This window comes from Bison bison, unplaced genomic scaffold, assembly GCF_000754665.1.
Source record: "Bison bison bison isolate TAMUID 2011002044 unplaced genomic scaffold, Bison_UMD1.0 scf7180017864135, whole genome shotgun sequence".
Taxonomy (NCBI): Eukaryota; Metazoa; Chordata; class Mammalia; order Artiodactyla; family Bovidae; genus Bison; species Bison bison.
In genome coordinates, this window is record NW_011494707.1 from 6422040 (window position 1) to 6442052 (window position 20013).

Genomic DNA, 20013 nt, shown 5'->3' on the forward strand with positions numbered 1-20013 from the left:
TGATGAAAACAAGTCACACGGCCAAGCCACATTAAGGGCTGGGAAAGTACATTCCACCCACAGTGAGGCTGAAGCAAGGGTGAGGATGGAGGGAGGGTGAAGAACTGGGAGCCATCATGCAGCCTGTCACCAAGAGAGAGTGCATTCACGTGATTCAGAAACACCATTCAGAGGGCTAGCCTTCTTAAATTCAAATTCAAGCAAATAAAAACAGAAATTTGTATTATTCCCCCCACTCCCCCGTCTCTTTCTCCACAAAAGAGCATTCTGTACCCACTATTGTACTTCTTGCCTTGTCACATAACAGATCTTGGAGGTCTTTCTGTAGTAGGACACAGAGCATTCTTTGTTGGTGGTGGTTTCTTCCCAAGCACATACTATTTTATTGTATGGCTGGTATTGTATGATACATAAGAATTTATTTATCTGTCCCCCTGTGGATGGATATTTGGTGCATTTCCATTCTTTTGCAGTGATAAGTGTTGCTATAGTGAATGATGCTCGTTGCTTGCACCGATGAATATCTGTAAATTTCCAGAAGTGGAATTCCTGGGTCAGAGGATATATGCATGTGATTTTGATAGTTTTTACCTGGTTGTTCTCTGTCGTGGTACTAGTTCACATCCCCAACACCTGTGTGAGTCTCTGTTTTCCAAATAGCTTCACTAACAGCATTTTTTTAAGCTTTGAATTTCTGCCAGTGTAATAGGTGACAAATAAGTACGTTTCTGGATTGTGAATGACCTTGAGTTCCTTTTCATATGTTTAATAACGGTTTTATTTCTTTTTCTGTGAACTCTGTTTATCTTTGCCTATTTTCAGATTGGGTTGCTAGTTGTTTTTTCTTATCAGTTTCAGAAGATGTTTATTATTTGTCTATGATGAGAATTTAAAGCGTTGGGGAGTTTCTCATTTGTCTTCCATCTTTGTCTGTTGCATGTGTTACTGTTGAAAGTTACTTGGATTTCTATGTAGGCAAGCTTATCTGCAATCCAAGGTATATATAGCAATTAGTTCTATTTTCCTCTAGTATTCTTCTCCCTTCCTTTCTCTCTGTTTTTCTCTCCTGAAGATCCATTGGATTCATCCTTTAGCTGCATGTGAGTGATAGTCACTCAGTCGTGTGCAACTCTTTGTGACCCCATGGACTGTAGCCTTCCAGGCTCCTCTGTCCGTGGAATTCTCCAGGCAAGAATCCTGGAGTGGGTTGTCATTTCCTTCTCCAGAGGATCTTCCCGACCCAGAGGTCGAACGCAGGTCTCCTGCATTGCAGGCAGATTCTTTACCATCTAAGCCACGAGGGAATCCTACTATTAAGAGACATTTCTAAGTATAAAGACAGGTCCACTTAAAAAATATCAGCAGATACATGCTTGACTTTATCTTATAATCTATAGACAGTACATTAGAGTATGTAAAGAACCCTTGCACCTTTTCCTAAGGAATACCTGAGACAGAGTAGCAATAAAGTTATAAATGGCGAATAGTTGAATGTTACCATCAGATGTGGTAGTGTTTTGCCAAAGTTTTCACTTTTGTCGCAAGCTTGAAGATTTGTTAACAAAATAAGCCACTTGTTATATACAAATAAATAATACCAATATTTATTAGAGGTTATCTAGCTTACTTTCAATATACTAACATTAAAAGAAAAGAGAAATAGACACAGCAGAGGGTACTGTGCTGGGTTTTGACCAACATCCAGACTCATACAGTGCTGGGAAGTCTCGTGACACAGCACATCTAGAGTCCCAGTTGGGTAAAGGGCCCAGGCAGTGCATCCGCTCTGGGTGAGACTTCAGATATTGCAGTTTGGGGTTCCTGCTTTTAATCCTGGGACACAAACTGATGTCATCATCAATCTGTGAGCAAATTTCAGCCCTGGTTTCATGTTAATGCTATTTGTTTTCTCTTGTAAAGCTTGGAATGTTGTGTTGCTAAGCCTGGGGCTTGATTGGCCAAGGCCCCTCCAGGGGCTCAACAATTTCAAGATTTGTCCCCTGTCTTCTTGCACTCAGGGCAGCCAGTCAGGACAGTGTCCAGGCAGCTTAGAAGCAAGGTCAGAGGTCTGTTCTGCTTTATCTTTGAAGCCTAAACAAAACTGTTTATTTAAATTCCCTAACAGGTAGAGACCCAAATCATCATTTTAGAATGAATAAAGTTCTGGAATGCTGAAGTTTTATTTTTTTAAAAAACTTTAAAACTTTACAATTTCATTATACATCTTTAGTAGTTATGTGTGAAAAATTTGACCATGTGCTGCAAGAACAGTAATTTCTCAGCACCATCAACTATTGGTTTATTTTGGTCCCTCCAGCTGTATGTCTGTAAAATTAAATAACGCTTTCAACTGAGTAGAGGGTGACCTTGTGAAAGGGTAACCTTGAATGATTCAGGAAATTTTGTTGTTGTTCAGTCGCTCATTCGTGTCCGACACTTTGCCACCCTATGGACTGTGGCACGCGAGGCTCCCCTGTCCTTCACTGTCTCCCGGAGTTTGCTCAAATTCATGTCCCTTGAATCAGTGATGCTGTCCAGCCATCTCAGCCTCAGCTGCCCTCTTCTCCTTTTGCCTTCAGTCTTTCCCAGCATCAAGTTCTTTTCAAATGAGTCAGCTCTTCATATCAAATGACCAGAGTCCATCCAGTGAATATTCAGGATTGATTTTGTTTAGGATTGACTGGTTTGATCTCCTTGCAGTCCAAGGGACTCTCAGGAGTCTTCTCCAACACCACAGTTCAAAAGCATCAATTCTTGGGCGCTTAGCTTTCTTTATGGTTCAACTCTCACATCCATACATGACCACTGGAAAAACCATAGCTTTGATTATATGGACCTTTGTTGGCAAAGTGATGTCTCTGCTTTTTAATACACTGTCTAGGTTCATCATAGCTTTCCTTTCAGGGAGCAAGTGTCTTTTAATTTCATGACTGCACTCACCATCCACAGTGATTTTGGAGTCCAAGAAAACAAAGTCTGTCACTGCTTCTACTTTTTCCCCTTCTATTTGTCAGGAAGTGACAGGACCGGATGCCAGGATCTTAAGTTTTTTGACTGTTGAGTTTTAAGCCAGCTTTTTCACTGTCATCTAGAGGCTCTTTAGTTCCTCTTCACTTTCTGCCATTAGAGTGGTATCATCTACATATCTGAGGTTGTTGATATCTCTCCCAGTAGTCTTGGTTTCAACTTGTGATTCATCCAGCCCAGTACTTCGCATGATGTACTCTGCATATAAGTTAAATAAACAGGGTGACAATATACAGCCTTATGTTATTCCTTTCCCAAGTTTGAACCAGTCTTTTGTTCCATGTAAGGTTCTAACTGCTGCTTCTTGACCCGCATACAGGTTTCTCACGAGCTAAGTAAGGAGATCTGGTATTCCCATCTCTTTAAGAGTTTTCCACAGTTGTTGTGATCCACACAGTCAAAGGCTTTAGCATAGTCAATGAAGCAGAAGTAGATGTTTTTCTGGAATTCCCTTGCTTTCTCAGTGATTGAACAGTTGTTGGCAATTTGGTCTCTGGTTTCTCTGCCTTTTCTGAATCCAGCTTGTATGTCTGGAAGTTCTCAGTTCATGTACTGTTGAAGCCTACCCTGGAGAATTTTGAGCATTACCTTGCTAGCATGTGAAATGAGTGCAGTTGTGCGGTAGTTTGAACGTTCTTTGGCATTGCCCTTCTCTGAGATTGGAATCAAAACTAACCTTTTCCAGTACTGGGACCACTGCTGAGTTTTCCAAATTTGCTGACCTATAGAGTGCAGCATTTCAACACCATCACCTCTTAGGATTTGGAATGCTGCTGCTGCTAAGTCGCTTCAGTCGTGTCCGACTCTGCGCGACCCCATAGATGGCAGCCCAACAGGCTCCTCCGTCCCTGGGATTCTCCAGGCACTGGAGTGGGTTGCCATTTCCTTCTCCAATGCATGAAAGTGAAAAGTGGAAGTGAAGTCGCTTAGTCGTGTCCGACTCTGTGCAACCCCATGGACTGCAGCCTACCAGTCCCTCTTCCGTCCATGGGATTTTCCAGGCAAGAGTACTGGAGTGGGGTGCCATTGCCTTCTCCTAGGATTTGGAATAGCTTAGCTGAAATTCTGTCACCTCCACTAGCTTTGTAGTAATGCTTCCTGAGACCCGCTTGTCTTCACATTTCAGGATGTCTGGCTCTAGGTGAGTGATTACACCTTCGTGGTTATCCAGGTCATTAAAACACTTTTTGGACAGTTCTGTGTATTCTTGCCTCCTCTTCTTAATCTCCTCTGTTGAAGAGAAGATGTATCTCTTAATATGAATATTTACTGAAAATCTATTTTTCCGCTTGCCTGTTTTCAGTTTCTCATAACTGTGAGATTAACAATTTTCACAGTCATTATGTATTGCATCATTTTACTATAATAAATATGCTTTTTTGCATTTTACTCTTGTATATAGATATGCTTTTATATATTTCAGCATATAAAGCACATAGAGCTATTTGTCACTCAGATGACAACTAGGGTACTTACCTTTAGTTGAAAGTAAATATTCACAAAGTAACAATAGACCTAAGCGCCGTGCCCTGCTGGTATTACCCAGTCAAACTGATTGTATACAGTCAGGTAGTTATTGATCCACACAAGTTCAGGAATGCCAGAAATGCCACTGAAGTTGTTCTTCATTTCTCTGGCATTCCAGAAGCCAATAGTAGATTTTGACCAATTAGTGATTTTAAGTTTTTGATCCAATTGAAGTTCATCTTGGGGTGCAACATTAGATCCAACATTAATTTTTCCCTGGTGGCTACCTGGTAGTCCCCAGACCTAAAATTGAACCAGGCGTCTTTTTCATTGATGATTTGTGATGCCACCTTTATCATAAATTAAATTCTCATATGCATTTGGATCCATTTCAAGACCTTTGGTTCTCTTTGACCTGTCTGCTCTTATAGCTTGCACACTGCAGCCCTCTTCATTATTGAGGCTTCATAATAACATGTTCTTTGTTTCTGGTGGAACTAGCTCCCCTGATCTCTTCTCTTTCACAGTTCTCCTGGCCATTTTTTTCTTTCAGTTTTATTGAGATTTAATTGACATACAGCACTGTATAAGTTTAAGTGTATATAGCACAAGGAATTGACTTACATACATCATGAAATGACTCTCACAATATATTTAGTGGATACCCATCATCTTTTATAGATACAATATTTAAAAAATGGAAAAAAAGTGGTCTTTTTCTGGTAAGAACTCTTAGGATTTAACCTCTTAACTTTGAACACACAGGGCTATTAGTTATAATTACGTTGCATCTTGCATCCGTAGTACTTATTTATCTTATAGCTAGAAGTTTGTGCCTTTGACATCTTCATCCAGTTCCCTTGGCCCCTGAAACCACAAATCTGATCCCTTTTTAAAATCTGTTTGTTTTGAAATATAATTGACCTATTGTGTTAGTTCCTATCATATAACATAGTGATTCAGTATTTCTATACATTTCAGAATGATGCCACAAGCAGTCTACTTTAAGATCTGCCACCAAGCAAAGGTGCTACATGGTTACTGACTGTATTCCCCGCGCTGTATGTCTCATACCTATGACATTTATTTTGCTACTGAAACTTTGTCCCTCTTAATCTAGCTTCCCTGATGGCTCAGTCGGTTAAGAATTTGCCTGCAATGCAGGAGACCTGTGTTTGAGCCCTTGGTCGGGAAGATCCCCTGGAGAAGGGAGTGGCAACTCACTCCAGGATTCTTGCCTGGAGAATTCCACAGACGGAGGAGCCTGGCGGGCTACAGTCCCTGGGGTTGCAAAGAGTCAGACATGACTGAGCGATGAACACTTTCACTTTCAATCTACCGCACCTATTTTTCTCCTCCTCCAACCCCCTCTTCTCTGGCACCCACCTGTTTAATCTCTGTATCTGTAACCCTGTTTTGTTGTGTTTGTTCATTTATTCATATTTTTAGGTTCTAAGTGTAACTGAAAGGTATGATACTTGTCTGTCTCTGATTTAATGCTCTCTAGGTCCCTCCATGTTGGCACAAGTGGCAAGGTCTCATTCTTTTTTACTATTAATGTTCTTCTCCTGAACGTTCTTGTTTCGTTGTCTCATCATCTTTCAAATCGGTCCCCCTGTGCCTATACCTCAAATGAAAACCTGTTCGTATTTTTATTAAATGCTGAATGTGAGTGATAGTTGCTCAGTCATGTCCAACTCTGTGCGACCCTGTGGACTGTAGCCCTCCAGGCTCCTCTGTCCGTGGGATTCTCCTGGTCCCAAGAATACTGGAGTGGGTTGCCATACCCTCCTCCAGGGGATCTTCCTGACCAAGGGATCTAACTTGCGTCTCTGATGTCTCCAGCATTGGCAGGCAGGTTCTTTATCACTAGCGCCACCTGGGAAGCCTGTATTTTTATTAGGATGGTGTTAAACTTATTAGATAACTTACAGAGAATTGATTTCTTTATGATTTGGGGTCTGCCTCCTCATAAATAGCGTATGTTTGCATTTCAGTAAGCCTCTGTGGCCTCAAATCTTAGACGTCTGTTGTTACATGAATTCCTAGCTACAGCATCTTTTTGTTGTTTGACATGCCAGCCTTAGGATCATTTTAACTGATTCCAGTCTTGTATTCTTAAATATCATCCCTCTATTGTTTTTAATCAGGCATTTTTGGTAACTTTATCTTCTTTACTTCAAAAGACCCTTTGAGTTAGGAACATTAGTTCCTACATTAGGACTCAATCTGGACTTAGAAGGCAGTGCTGAAGAAATGAATGATTTTTTAAATTTGTTTTTAATTGAAGCATAATTACAGTATTGTGTTGGTTTCTGCCATACATCAACATGGATCAGCCACAGGTATACATATATCCCCTCCCTCTGGAGCGTCCCTCCCCATCCCACCCCACTGGGTTGTCACAGAGCCCTGGTTTGCATTCCCTGAGTCTTACAGCAAATTCCCATTGGCTGACTGTTTTACATGTGTTAGTGTATATATTTCCATGCTATGGTCTCTCCATTCATCCCACCCTCTCCTTCCTACCCCACATCCCATGTCCATAAGTCTGTTCTCTATGTTTGCATCTCCATGGCTGCCCTGCCAATAGGTTCATCAATATCGTTTTTATAGATTCCATATATATGTGTTAATGTATGATGTTTATTTTTCTGATTTACTTCATTCTGTATAATAGGCTGTAGGTTCATCCACCTCATTAGAACTGACTCAAATGCTTTCCTTTTTATGGCTGAGTAAGATTCCATTGCATGTATGTACCACGGCTTCTTTATCCATTCATCTATGGATGGACGAGTTAAATGATTGACCCTCACTTGGCCTTTGAAGGCCTGGAGGCCCAGAGAGGTCAAGTTCCTTAAGAACACTTAGATAGTCTTACTTATTAGAGCCAGGAGGGTTTTATTCCAGACGTTTTTAATCACTATGAGACGATTCAGGGGGTGTTAAAGGTCTTTGGACATAAACATGGAATCGGCGAGGAGAATTGCTGACGTTCGTCAAGCATCTGTGAAACACCTGTTGTGCATTACCCCACTTCCCCCGCCCCGCGCGGAGGTCCTGTTACTACCCCTGCACCTCTGCTTTGCATGTGAGGAAACTGAGTCCCAAAGGACGCAGCTTGTCCAAACAGAGTTAAAGATAATTTTTTTTTTTGGTTGTGCTAGGTCTTCGTTGCTGCGTGCAGGCTTTCTCTAGTTGCAGCGAGCAGCGGCTACTCTTCATTATGGTGAAGATGCTCGTGGTGGTGGCTGCTCGTGTTGCGTGGAGCACAGGCTCTGGGGCACATGGGCTTCAGTAGTTGTAGCACGGAGATTCGGCAATTGCGACGCGAGGGCTCTCGAGTGTGGGCTCAGTAGTTGTGGTACTTGGGCTTAGTTGCTTTGCAGCATGTGGGATCTTCCAGGACCAGTGATTGAACCTGTGTGCCCTGCATTGGCAGGCGGATTCTTATCCACCAGGAACGTCCCAGACAGAGTGAAACAGACTTCCTTATGCTGCACTTGTCAGTGCCTTTAACATGACATTCCAGTGACCCGTCTGCACTCTCCAAAATACGTGGTTGTTAGGGCAGCTGGGCTGGGCATTTGAAACTTTTTTAACTTGTTAAGGTAACTGAGGGATAAAGAAGGCCTCTCTTAGGCATGTAAATGCATGATTACTAGATTGCACGTGCATCTTAGTGGGATGTTCTGAATGCTGACTACATGGTGAGTCTCTGAGACGAGATGGAACGTGCTGCTCTTGGCGTTTGATCGGGGCCTGTCTGTGGTCCTAATTAGGTCCTGGCTCATGTTTTGAGTGCTGTGTGGACATGCTCTCAGTAAACCCGCGGGACAGCCTTGTGTACCTTGTGAGCTGACGGGCTGTGCAGGTGAAGTGCCTGGTCCCGAAGTCAAGGGGCTGCTCATCTCTGGGATTTGGAATTAGGACATATGGGAGCCGGGGCCCGCTCCCCAGGTGTCTTGTCTCTCAGGCGCATAACAGATGCGTTTGTTCCCTCGGGCAACCTTGCTGGTCTCTCACCCAGGGCCACGATCATGTCACTGGAGGACTTCGAACAGCGTTTGAATCAAGCCATAGAAAGAAACGCCTTCCTGGAGAGCGAACTGGACGAGAAGGAGAATCTCCTGGAATCTGTTCAGCGACTGAAGGATGAAGCCAGAGGTCAGGTGGCCAGGGCTTTGGTCTGTGGGTTTGACCAGCGTTGTGCCCTCTCCTGGCCCGAGGGTGTCCTGTCCCACAGCATCGCCCAGCATGCCCTTTGCTGGAATCTGCACCCTTCTCGGTGCTCTGGTCCAAGGGTGGGGATCACACTGGGCAAGTTGAGGCTTGATTCCTACCCTGTGCTAGGAACTGTCAAATGTCCAACTCTGTAAAGACCCCTAGTGGGTATTTAAGTCCATCACCAGCTTTATGCTTAGCAGGAGCACAGGAGTTTTGTGGGGGGAAAATGCCTGTTGATGGACTTGCTAGCCAGCTCTTTACTTTTGAAATGTGATGGCTGCTAATTCAAGTGGCTTAGAACTCAGGAATCTCATCAGCATTTGCTCTTTGGAGCACTTCTAGAGGTAGGGCTTTTTTTTTTTTTTTTTTTTCAATTTGGCCATGCCATGCAGCTTGTGGGCTTTTAATTCCCCAGCCAGGAATCAAACACATACCTTTGGCAGTGAAAGCGTGGAGTCCTAACCACTGGATCACCAGGGAATTCCCCCAGCCTTCTAACACATTCCCAAGCCATCCAAATTGGATTCACAAGAGATTTTGTTAAAGTCCTGGTTAATTGTTTATGACGTTCATTTGGTTTCTAATGTGTAGCCAGTAGAAGAGGGATTAAAAAGTAAAATTCTCGAGTTTAAAACATAGTTGTTCCTAAATGTTCGTCAGTAATCATTTGTTTATGTAAATTACATAGATTTATTTTGTGGAATGTTAAATAGTTGAAACAAACATGATACAGATGTAAATGTCATAGAAAGCTTATTAGGACATAACATAGAAGGGGGAAAGTACGTAGATGGTAGATATATGTTTCTAGTTATGCTTAATAAAAATTATATGCTTAAAAAATATGCACACACACACACACACACACATATATATAAACTTTATGTGTGAAAATGCAGAGAAAAAGGATTGAAACGCTCACCCCCATGTTACAGTGATCGGGAGTGAGGCTGAGCATTTGAGGGTGGATTGGGAAGGCGTGTCTTCACTTGGTACTCTGTATATCCTGATACATTGGAATTTTCCTGAAACACTACAGTCATAATTTTTAAAGTTTTTTTTTTTTTTTTTAATCTTTTTGTTTTTACTCAAAAGAAAAACTGTGTGGTCTTGCAAGCCTGCGGGGCAAGGTCCCATGGGGTCTGCTTCATTCAGGGTTTCCACCGGGAGTTTCTCACTCTGGTGGTGGTTCTTGCTCACCCTTGTCTCCTGCCCCATCACCCGCAACAAGGACTTAATCGGAATCCTTTTCCTCGCCTAGATTTGCGGCAGGAATTGGCTGTGCAGCAAAAGCAGGAGAAACCCAGGACGCCCATGCCCAGCTCGGTGGACGCTGAGAGGACAGACACAGCAGTGCAGGCCACTGGCTCTGTGCCGTCCACCCCCATAGCTCATCGAGGCCCCAGCTCGAGTTTAAACACTCCTGGGACCTTCAGACGTGGTAAGTGGGGTAGGAGTTGGGAGGGTTCTCTTGGCTTCAAAAGGCTTTCCTGGGTGAGAGAGAAATAGGGCCAGGCTGTACAGCAGGGAGCAGAGGCGGGGCTCACAGGGGCAGACTAATGCGGTAGGTGGGAGGAGCTGCTTGAATGGGAGGCGACAGGGAGCAGTGGAGTCTGCGGCAAACCAGAGAACAGAAGTCTCATCCAGAGGGGCCACTGCCTCTCTGCTTCAGCCGTGAGAGGTGTGAGTCCTTTGGTAAGGACCAGAGGTCAGAAGTCCTCATGTTGTATATGAAATCTCCCAAGTTAAATACTTCAATAACAAGATAAAACATTTTGTGGGTCCAGCAATACATCCTGTAGAACTGGTCCCAGCATAACCTGTGCTGAGTGGGGGAAAAACCAAGAAATGGAGTGCTCACCCAGCCCCTCTGATGACTGATTGGCTGTGGGGCTCTGATTGGGCCACTTAATAACAAATCATAATAATAGACAATTACTGAGCACTCAGGAGGTCCCCGCCCTCTGCTCGCTGTGCTCTGTGTGTACGTACGACCTCCTTGGATTTGCACTGAGACCCAAGAAGCAAGCATGCAAGCCTGGCCCCCATCTGATGGGTAAGGAGACTGACCGTCCAGGTTAAGGGGCTGGCCTGATGTCGCTCAGCTGGCTGATGGCGGGCAGGCTCCGGGCTGACCCCACCACGTACTGCCTGTCCCTCAGCTTGTGCCCAACAGGCACAGAGTGTGCCGTTGCCAGAGTCCCAGGCTAGTCCCACTTTAAGCACGTGCCTCAGCTGGGTCTCAGCTGCAGCAGGTGTGGGCGGGACCTGAGATCCTGCATTTCTGACGAGTGCCCGGGTGATGCTGATCCCTGAGCCCTGTGAGCCCTGCTCAGAAGAGAGAGGGGACTCCGAGGGGTGGAACCCTGACCAGTGGGCCTTGTTCAGATGCTGGGAATGTCAGTTAACTGTATGGAGTTCCTCAGAGTTTCAGAGGACTTGCTTTTTTTTTTTATTTCAAAGAATAGCATCTAAAGATAAATACTGAGTATAGTCATCATAAGGCTATGAGAAGTTGGTCATCAGGTACTCTCGTTATGTCAGGCAGCACCCTAGTGATTGAAACAGGGCAGTGTTGGTGGTCAGAGGGCACGGGGACCCACCTCCAGATTTCACACTGAGAGACGTTAGTGCACAGACTTTTCCGTGTGTGTTGGTGTCATGTGTGCGTCCTTTTACACACACAGGCCTGGACGACTCCACTGGGGGGACCCCCCTCACACCCGCAGCCCGGATATCAGCCCTCAACATCGTGGGAGACCTGCTGCGGAAAGTGGGGGTAAGATGGCATCGCGTGGCATGGTGCCCGGCGTTCATGTGGCATACTCTGTCTTCGAGAGGCTTGAGACGTGAACTTACTGGCCGCTTCCCCTCTGGCAGAGGCTTCACGAGTGCAGGTGTAGGCCTGGCTCGTCTCGTGTCCCTTAGAACTGCTGTGCGTCTGTGGGTGGTGTTTCTGGTTTTTAAAGTTTCATTTGGTTGGTTTTGGCTGCATGGCTTGTGTCTTAGTTCCGCGACCAGGGATTGAACCCAGGTCCCGGGCAGTGAAAGCCCAGAGTCCTAACCACTGGACCTCCAGGGAAGGCCCTCGGGGAGCACTGTTTCTGACAAACCCAGGCTCTGACCCTGAGGCACCCTTCGATCCCCAGGTATACCGTTCTTTGCCCGTGCCATTTTCCCTGGCAGTTGGGGAAATTTGAATGGCATTAGTGATATTTTTCTCAGTTTGAAGAAACTGAGAAAAATTGAAAACTGCCTTCCCTTTTCACACTGTTCATGGAGTCCTTGAGGCAAGAATACTGAAGTGGTTTGCCATTCCCTTCTCCAGGGAATGGCATATTTTGTCAGACATGGTTTTTATTTGCTCAGGGAGTTAAGGAGAAAATCTTGAAAGGCCGGGCAGAGACATGACCTTACAGGTTTTATGTTAATTACAGGGAAGGAGTCTTTGGTGCTTAAGAAATCACACAGCTATTCTCTGTCGTTGTTTCTCTTATTTTTAAAAACGATGCCTTTCTAAATTTTTATAACTGGAAAGCCGCATAGTTTGAATCCTGCCTGTCTGTCATTGACCAGAATGTGTGTATTCAGAGTTAATAGAAGCTTGCGACGCGTTTCCTGTGTTTTTCTTTTTGGCTTTTGGTTTCCTGGTTTGCTGTTTTACAGACAGATTTTAACAGTTAGATTATAGAGAAGCCCAGGGTGATCTCAGCGCCCATCTGGTTCCCAGAGGGTCTGTTTACTGCGAGGCAAGTTCTTATTCAAACCTCCTGCCACTTGGTATGTGATTAGGTAACAGCGACACTGAATGATTCCAAAAGTCAATTTCATTCTTTCTTGTAGGCAGACTTGGATCATAGGTAGGGTTAGTGACTTTTTAGGAGGCTCCTAGATATCTTAGACCACCAGTTGTATGAGTTGGATGTACACTGAATTTGGTGGGGGCAGGAAGGGCACGCTTTGGGGTTCTAATACGATGGTTCTAACATTAGTGGCTCTAGTTTGAGAACCACTCTCTTAAGTTACTATGATGTGAGTGGGCTCTGATGGCCCATACACATAATAACAGTGATGGCATCACCGATGCGATGGACACGAACTTGGGCAACCTCCAGGGGATGGTGAGGGACAGGGAGGCCTGGTGTGCTACGGACCAGGGGGTTGCAAAGAGTCGGACACAGCTGGGCGACCGAACAACAATATGGGCTCTGAAGAGGGGTGTAAGGGTTCTTGTCTTCAACTTGAGCAGTGAAAGCATCTCTCTCTCCAGGCCCTGGAGTCCAAACTTGCTTCCTGCCGGAACTTCGTGTACGATCAGTCCCCAGGCCGAGCCAGTGGCCCAGCCTCAGGGCGGGGGAGCAAAAACAGAGACAGCGTGGACAGGCGGCCCGGCGGCAGCAACGTGCCTCTCGGTGACAAAGGGTCAGTTCCTTGCGCTGTTCCCCCTCGGTGTTGGGAGAACCCGTCCACTCCAGCCAGAAGTCTCTGACCCCCGACCAATAGCCGTGTTTTTGAAAGTTGCAGGAATTATGTCAGCATATCTCTCTATCCCTTAAGGCCGAGTTAGTTGATATCTTCTGGTTTGGGCAAATGGCCAGGAAGAGGGTCATTTTTATTGACTCTACAGCCCCAGCTCCCAGTCATGCTGTGAGAAAGCCCTTTGTATAAATCACTTATTTGCGACTCAGGCTTCAAACGCTGCTCTGCTTCCCCCAGAAGAGGATTTGATTTTTTTTTTTTTTAAACCCTTTAGAACCTTCAGGAAACTAAATCAGCCAGACTGGATTCCTGAAGCCAGTCACCGGATTGGAAAACACAAACCTGACCTCTAACAGCTTCATTTATTTTCTGGCCTGAAGAAAATCAGGGCGGCCTCCAGATTCTAGAATTTTCTAAGATGTGCCACCATCTCACTGGCCCCCGGGCCACGTAGATTTGGGGTGGTCAATGGCAGACAGAGGACAGGAGAGGAAGAATTTGTTTTCCCCAGCATGCACATAACTTCTGGACCTTTAGCCGGGGGTGTTCTTTGGAAGGTCTTCTGCGACTGGGCTTTTGTTGTGGCTTTGGGGGGAGGGCCGTGAGCGCTAGATGGCCAGTGTCCTTTTCTTCATTTCACAGGAGAGAAAATTGAGACCCAGTGAGACAGTGCTCCCGATCTTGATATTCACCCTTGTAACTTGGTGGGCCCCATGCTACCCAGCCTAGAACAGCTGTAATGTCCGCTTAACTTGGTTTGCTCTGTCTGAAGGTTGGGAAAACGCCTGGAGTTTGGGAAGCCATCGTCGAATGTTTCCTCACCGTCGCTGCCGTCAGCCCAGGGTGTAGTCAAGATGTTGCTTTAGGAAAGCCACGGAAGCCGAGGCGAGCCCTTCCCCTCCTTCCCTCTTTAAACTAGGTTTTGGGTGTTTTGGGTTTTTTTTAAGTTAGTTTGAGAAATACGAGCAAGCAGTCACACAAAGCCAAGTGACCAAGGCCATTGCCGGTGGCCCTGGGTCGTTGGCTGCAGGAAATGCAATCCCTTAACCCCCAGCCTCCGTATTGGCATGTACAGCCGGGGGACGGGATCAACCTGACCCTCTGGAAAGGGCGACGTGGGTGTCAAGGCCGCCCTATCCTTGTCAGCTGAGCTGAGTCCCAGTTGGTCTTGAGAGGTGTTTTTAATGATCGGAGACACCTGTGAAGTGGAGCCTGAGCCCATCCTAGGCGCACCCTGCCCCCAACAGCTGGTGCTTCTTCCGGAACAAAATCTCCAGTGCGCCATGGCACGACAGGGGTCCATGCCCTGAAATCATGCCTGGGGTGAAGAATAGAACAGGCACGTACCTTTTATTTAAACTGTGGTGTGGTGTACCTCCAAGACCTTTTTTTTCCCCCAAAGTGGAGTCTAATTGCTTTACAGTGTTGTTGAGTTTCTGCTGTACAGCAGAGTGAATCAGCGACGTGTATACACGTATCCCACCACCCCTCTAGGTCGTCACAGAGCACCAAGCTGAGCTCCCTGGGCTATACAGCAGCTTCCCACTGGCTGTTTTATACACATGTGCCTCCAAGACTTTTTAATCTGCCTGTCGCTGAGGCTTTTAGAGGCATGTTTGAGTTTCAGTGTGAATTTTGTGGGGACCAGGTCAGTGGAAAATCTGTCTCCTCTTTAGACCTATCCTTGTCCTGAGCCTCCCGCCCTGGTCTGGGAGTGACCTCTGCTTCTGAGGGTTTCTGGGGGGTGATGGCCTTAGCGATGCAGCCCCTGAGAACAGGACTTCATTCAAAGCCTTGATGAAATAATCAAGGTGACCTTCAGATAAGATGAAGCCACCAGGGTTGCATGGGGAGCGTCCTTATTAAAGAAGAAACGAACCCAGGATTTCCATGCAGACAGCATGTGGCTCCTCCCTGCTGGTTTGGAACAGCCACCTCACACTTTGGACACAAGTAAAAAGAACATGGGAATTCAGGCATATGCATGCAGCCTAACAGCCTTCTGTTACTAAGTTATTTTTCCAAAAGAACAGCAAAAATATCCAGTTGAAAACAACTTTTCAAGTGCTACTGAAATTCAGCAGAGAATTAAACTCCAGTGCTCACCTCATTACCATGGCAACACTCTAACCTGTATCGGTAAAAGATGTACTTTTATTTTTTTAAAAGAACAATAAAATCAAGAGAAACTGATTTTCAGCTAGTTTGTGACGGTCAGTAAATGCCGGTTAATGCTTCTGTGTTTGTGCATCCGATGGTGGAAACCTTTTTTTTTTTTAACCAAGTGACAATGAAAAAAAAACCTACTTTTTAAAAGTTCCCTTTTGGGTCAGCTTAGAATTGTGTTGTGTATGTCCTATTCAAGTCGTATCGACGTTTGGTCTTTCAGTGTGTCCTCCGTCTCTGGTTCCTTTCTTTTCAGTCTGTTTGAGCCCACAGAGTCTGAGTATGGAGTCGTTTGTGTTGAGTGGAACCTCCAGGCAGCTCGGTCTAGAGCATGCAGGTGAAGGAAAGGACTGGCCCAGACCCAGTTTTTATGGCCCTCATGCCAAGAACGGTTTATACATTTTTAAAGGATAGTTTAATAATTTTTAAAAAAAAAAGACAAAAATGTGACAGAGACCATTTCTGGACCTTTATAGAAAAAGTTGGTCAACCCCTGCTGGGCGAAGTCTTGTGTTTTAACTCAAACATTCAAGGAACGCTTATTATTCTTCACATTAACTATGTACCTGGTTTGTGTGTTTTGTTTTTAAGAATTTTTTATGTAGATAGTTTTTAAAGTCTTTATTGAACTGGTTGTAATATTGCTTCTGTCTTATGTTTTGTTTTTTTGGCTGTAAGGCATGTGGGATCTTGCTCGACCAGGGTTCAAACCCACACCCCCTGCATTGAAGGCAAAGTCTCAGCCACCAGGGAAGTCCCCATCATGTGCTGTTTTGATTGATGTGCATGTTCTTTCTGAGCGCCGTCCTGCTCCCTGAGCCACGAGCTGCTCACCTCCTGTGTGGAAGAGCCCCTCCCTCAGACTCACTCTGAGGTTCCGCTCTCCTCCTGGCCAGCTGTGGAGTGTTGGACAATTCATCTCACCTCCCTAGACCTCAGTTTCCCCATTTAATGAATTAACAACCCTGACTTCATAAACGTTAGTCACTTAGTCATATCTGCCTCATTGCAACCCTATGGACTGGAACCCACCAGGTTCCTCTGTCTATGGGATTTTCCAGGCAAGAATACTGTTGCCAGTGGGTTGCCAGTTCCTGCTCCACTGACTTCATAGGATCATCATAAATGAGGCCACTCTGCCCCCTCTCCCTCCCCTACCCATCTCGTCCTGTCCTTTTTCTCTAGAAAGCACAGAAAAGCCAACTCGGTTGTAGTGATTTATAACCTTTTATTAGTGAGGGTGTCCTTAAGTACAGTCAGTGCATATAAAACAGTGTGAATTTCCTGCTCTTAGCCTTTGAGCGGCGTCTCCTTTGTAACTCACGTGACTACAGAAGGCACTTGGTCTCAGTGAACTGTGTGCATCTGACGTGTGGGAACCGGAGGGAAGAAGAATTCTCAAACCGGCCCCCACCCCCACCCCGGGATGATGGAAGGGTCCACAGGGCAGGAAAGTTGGGGAGTGGGAGCAGGGGCACCCGTCTCCGTGGTGACTTTCTCCTCGTTTCATGTAAAGTTGCCAGTGATCAGTTACCGTGGATATATCTTTCTAAAAATTCAAAAAAATCTCTGCACAGGTCTTGGCAGAGAGGTAGGGTGTGTCTGTGTCTCCTGTTGGATTTTTCGCCTTTGGTACCTCGTTCCAAACTTAAGATGATGCCCTGAATGCAGGGCGGTGTTTATATTCATCGTGAGGGGTGTCTGTGATGTTTGGAGTTTGAAAATGGATTTAGACAGTGCTAAGCGGAGTCCACTGGGTTTGGTTCTGTGCCGTTTTTGAGCAAGTCATTCATTCACTGGCTTTGGTTCCGTTGAAGTCAGCATCGCGAGCGTCCATTTCCTCCTCAGACCCATCTGCGTTCTCAATAACTCTACGTCCTCCAGACCTTCTTGTGGGAACAAAAGAGGTCTCGTTCCCTCGCCTGTGGGTTTTTAAGAAGACACACGTTTGTTTAGTACAGAAACCTCCCACGAGATTGGAGGAGGTTTTCAGACTGAGCAGAGAACAAACAGAGACTTGGAACAAATGAGACGCAAATATATTCAGGTGGAAGTGAACAAATCCTGACCCGTCTGGAGGTATGGGTGCATTTAATCAGCTGCAATGGGGGCAGAATAGGTTTTTCAAAGCAGGACCGTCTGCTTTAAAAAAATGTCTGGCTTGGTCAGTTGCTGACCCACTGGCTTCTGGTTGGCTGTGGACTTGTATTTAGAAAAGAAGGGGGAGAGGCAAGTAGGGTGATGGCCCCACGTGGGATTATTCCTACCCTCTGGGGCTGGGATGAGGGGGACCTGTTGTGTCCACACCTCCTCTTTTGCAGAAGGAAAAGTGGGGAGGGGGTTAGGTTTTGAATTGGAGGAACGTGAGTGTGACCACCAAGGGCAGCCTTGAGAGGGAAGGAGGTCCCTGTGTGGTCGCCAGAAGAATGCTGTCTGGTTAAAGGCACCGACACACCCTGCTTCCGTGGAGCAGAATTCTTGGACTGAGTTCCCCCAGGGCAGGGATCTCGTCTGTTTCGTGCTCACCATGGCAGGCACCGTGCAAGGCAAACAACAGGTGCTCAGTGGATATTTGTCAGAAAAACATTAGACCCGTTAATCCAAGGTGTCCCCCTAACTGGTGGGACGCCCCTTTCTGTCTTTCCCACTCCCATCGCCTCGTCTCTGTCCTGCTGGATGCCCTGTTCCCACCAGGGCCCGGCCTGGTCACTGGCAGGGAAGCTTTGTGTAAGAAGGCGGGGCAGGCAGGCAGGAGGAAAAGTCAGACCCGCCTGCTCTTAACCTCCACCATTTGGAAGGAATGTTCGCCTTCTTTTCAGCAACCACAACAAATAACGTTATATGTTGAGCTCTGGCCATCTGACCCCGTTTGACGGGTCTTAACTCATTTTAGAATGTCTAAGAAGAAAGCAGACTTTTGCAACAAAAAACGATCCACTTCACGACACAAAGGCGGGACAAAGGAAAGCCACGAGGGTGAGCCCAGCCCATCGATTCTTTAGTCACAGGGGGCGACTCAGACAGGCAAGACAGGAGGCAGAAGCAAGGCCCAGAGATTCCTGATCGCTGACAGGCTTCCCAGCACAAGCCATCTGGGGTCCAAGGGTGGGAGGACCTGGGCTGGTAAAGCCCACTGGGTGTGGCAGATGGTACTTCCAAGGGGGCAGCGATCAGGAATAAATACTTAAAGTGGTAGGCACCGCCAACTAAAGACTCAGGGCAGCCTTCCTCCCATCAGAGGAAGCTTCTAGGTCCCCAACTCCTTTGAAAGTAACTTTATATCACTCCCTCCCTAGAGGTGACCTTTAAAAATCTCTTCCTTCCCTAGCAGCGTGTTCTCTCGGCATGCAGGGCTCAGCAGTCGTCCACACAGCTTTCTCCTCTGTGTCTAACCTTCCAGGTTCAACACTGGATGGGATGGGCTGGGAAACAGTGCCTCGGTTTCCCTTTGCCTCTCAGAAGAGCCTGTACTTGCTAACTGCGTGTGTGCTAAGCTGCTTTAGTCGTGTCCAACTCTTTTGTGACCCCGTGAACTGTAGCCCTCCAGGCTCCTCAGACCATGGGGATGTTCCAGGCAAGAATACTGGAGTGGGTTGTCACGCCCTCCTCCAGGGGATCTTCCTGACCCAGGGATGGAACACGAGTCTCTCATATCTCCTGCATTGGAATGTGGGTTCTTTACCACTCGCTTCCCCACCTGGGAAGCCCACGTTTGCTAAGTAGAGGAGTTGAACTGATCAATGTGCTCCTTTGGCTTAAGAAGTAAATCAATCACTCCTGGGTCCCTGGAAGCCCCCCTGTGTGGGCACCAGGCCTGAAGCTGGTCTGTTTTGGTTCAGGAGGCTTGCTTGAAGGAACAGGACTCATATGCTAGGCAAAAGTTGATAACTGGCTGTCTCTGCCAAAGGAAGTAAGGGACTCCTCTAAAAATTTGCTTTAAGTGTCTGATTCTGGAGAATTTGGGTTCTGTTCATGGACTCAGGAACATATCTCAGGCACTGCTGGCATCCCAGGAATGAGCATGAGCGTGTAGGGCCTGCTACCCTACAAGGATTCAGGTTCCATCAACCTGATGGAGGGCCTACACTCCAGCCAAGCCTGGGACCCAGCTTATCCCACGATCCGGAAGAGCTGCCAGGAGAGCCGCTCAAGAGCAGTGCCCCAGAGGCGTGACGCTCCTGCCTAAAGCTCCTGCCTAGACCCCCTCCACCTTTAAGTATTATGGGTACAGCGACAGCAAAGCTGAGATTTCTCCAGGAGAGCAGACAGACAGAAGGCAGGGCTGGCTGGGCCTCAAAGAGGATGACGGGGAAGCCGGGCCCCAGAGCCCAACTGCACGTGTGAAGATGTTAGAATCCCAGAGAAGCCGAGGTCTCTGGCCCCTGTCTTTGATGGCTCCGTGCACCCCCCGATTCGTGGGTGTCCATCCCTGGTCTGTGAACACGTGCCTGTGAGGCCTCTGGGAAAGACTCGGCCTGACCTGGCCTTCGTGCGCTCAAGATGTGGTTAGCGGCCGACCTCACTGAAGCCCCACGCAGCCCTAGTGAGGGTGAGACATCGGGATGAGAGCTCGTTCGCTCGCACGCATGTGTGGAAACCCCAGCCCGGGGGGGCCTGTGGCTGGGGGCCACCATGACCCTGTGC

The 20013-nt window shown here is 46.6% G+C and overlaps 2 protein-coding genes across 3 annotated transcripts in view; one reads left to right on the top strand and one right to left on the bottom strand.

Moving 5' to 3' along the window:
* Positions 1-15396, top strand: part of NDE1 (nudE neurodevelopment protein 1) — a 39224-nt gene extending 23828 nt beyond the window's left edge. The window contains exons 5-9 of the mRNA XM_010839892.1: positions 8528-8664; positions 9986-10165; positions 11412-11503; positions 12995-13146; positions 13976-15396. Coding sequence (XP_010838194.1) covers positions 8528-8664; positions 9986-10165; positions 11412-11503; positions 12995-13146; positions 13976-14069 — 655 coding nt within the window. The 3' untranslated portion in view covers positions 14070-15396. The remainder of the gene's footprint in view (positions 1-8527; positions 8665-9985; positions 10166-11411; positions 11504-12994; positions 13147-13975) is intronic.
* Positions 15397-16580: 1184 nt separating this feature from the next.
* MYH11 (myosin, heavy chain 11, smooth muscle) overlaps positions 16581-20013 on the bottom strand; it is a 130093-nt gene continuing 126660 nt past the window's right edge. For both annotated transcript variants that reach the window (XM_010839893.1, XM_010839894.1), the window contains one exon: positions 16581-17291. In XM_010839893.1, coding sequence (XP_010838195.1) covers positions 17159-17291 — 133 coding nt within the window. In that variant the 3' untranslated portion in view covers positions 16581-17158. The remainder of the gene's footprint in view (positions 17292-20013) is intronic.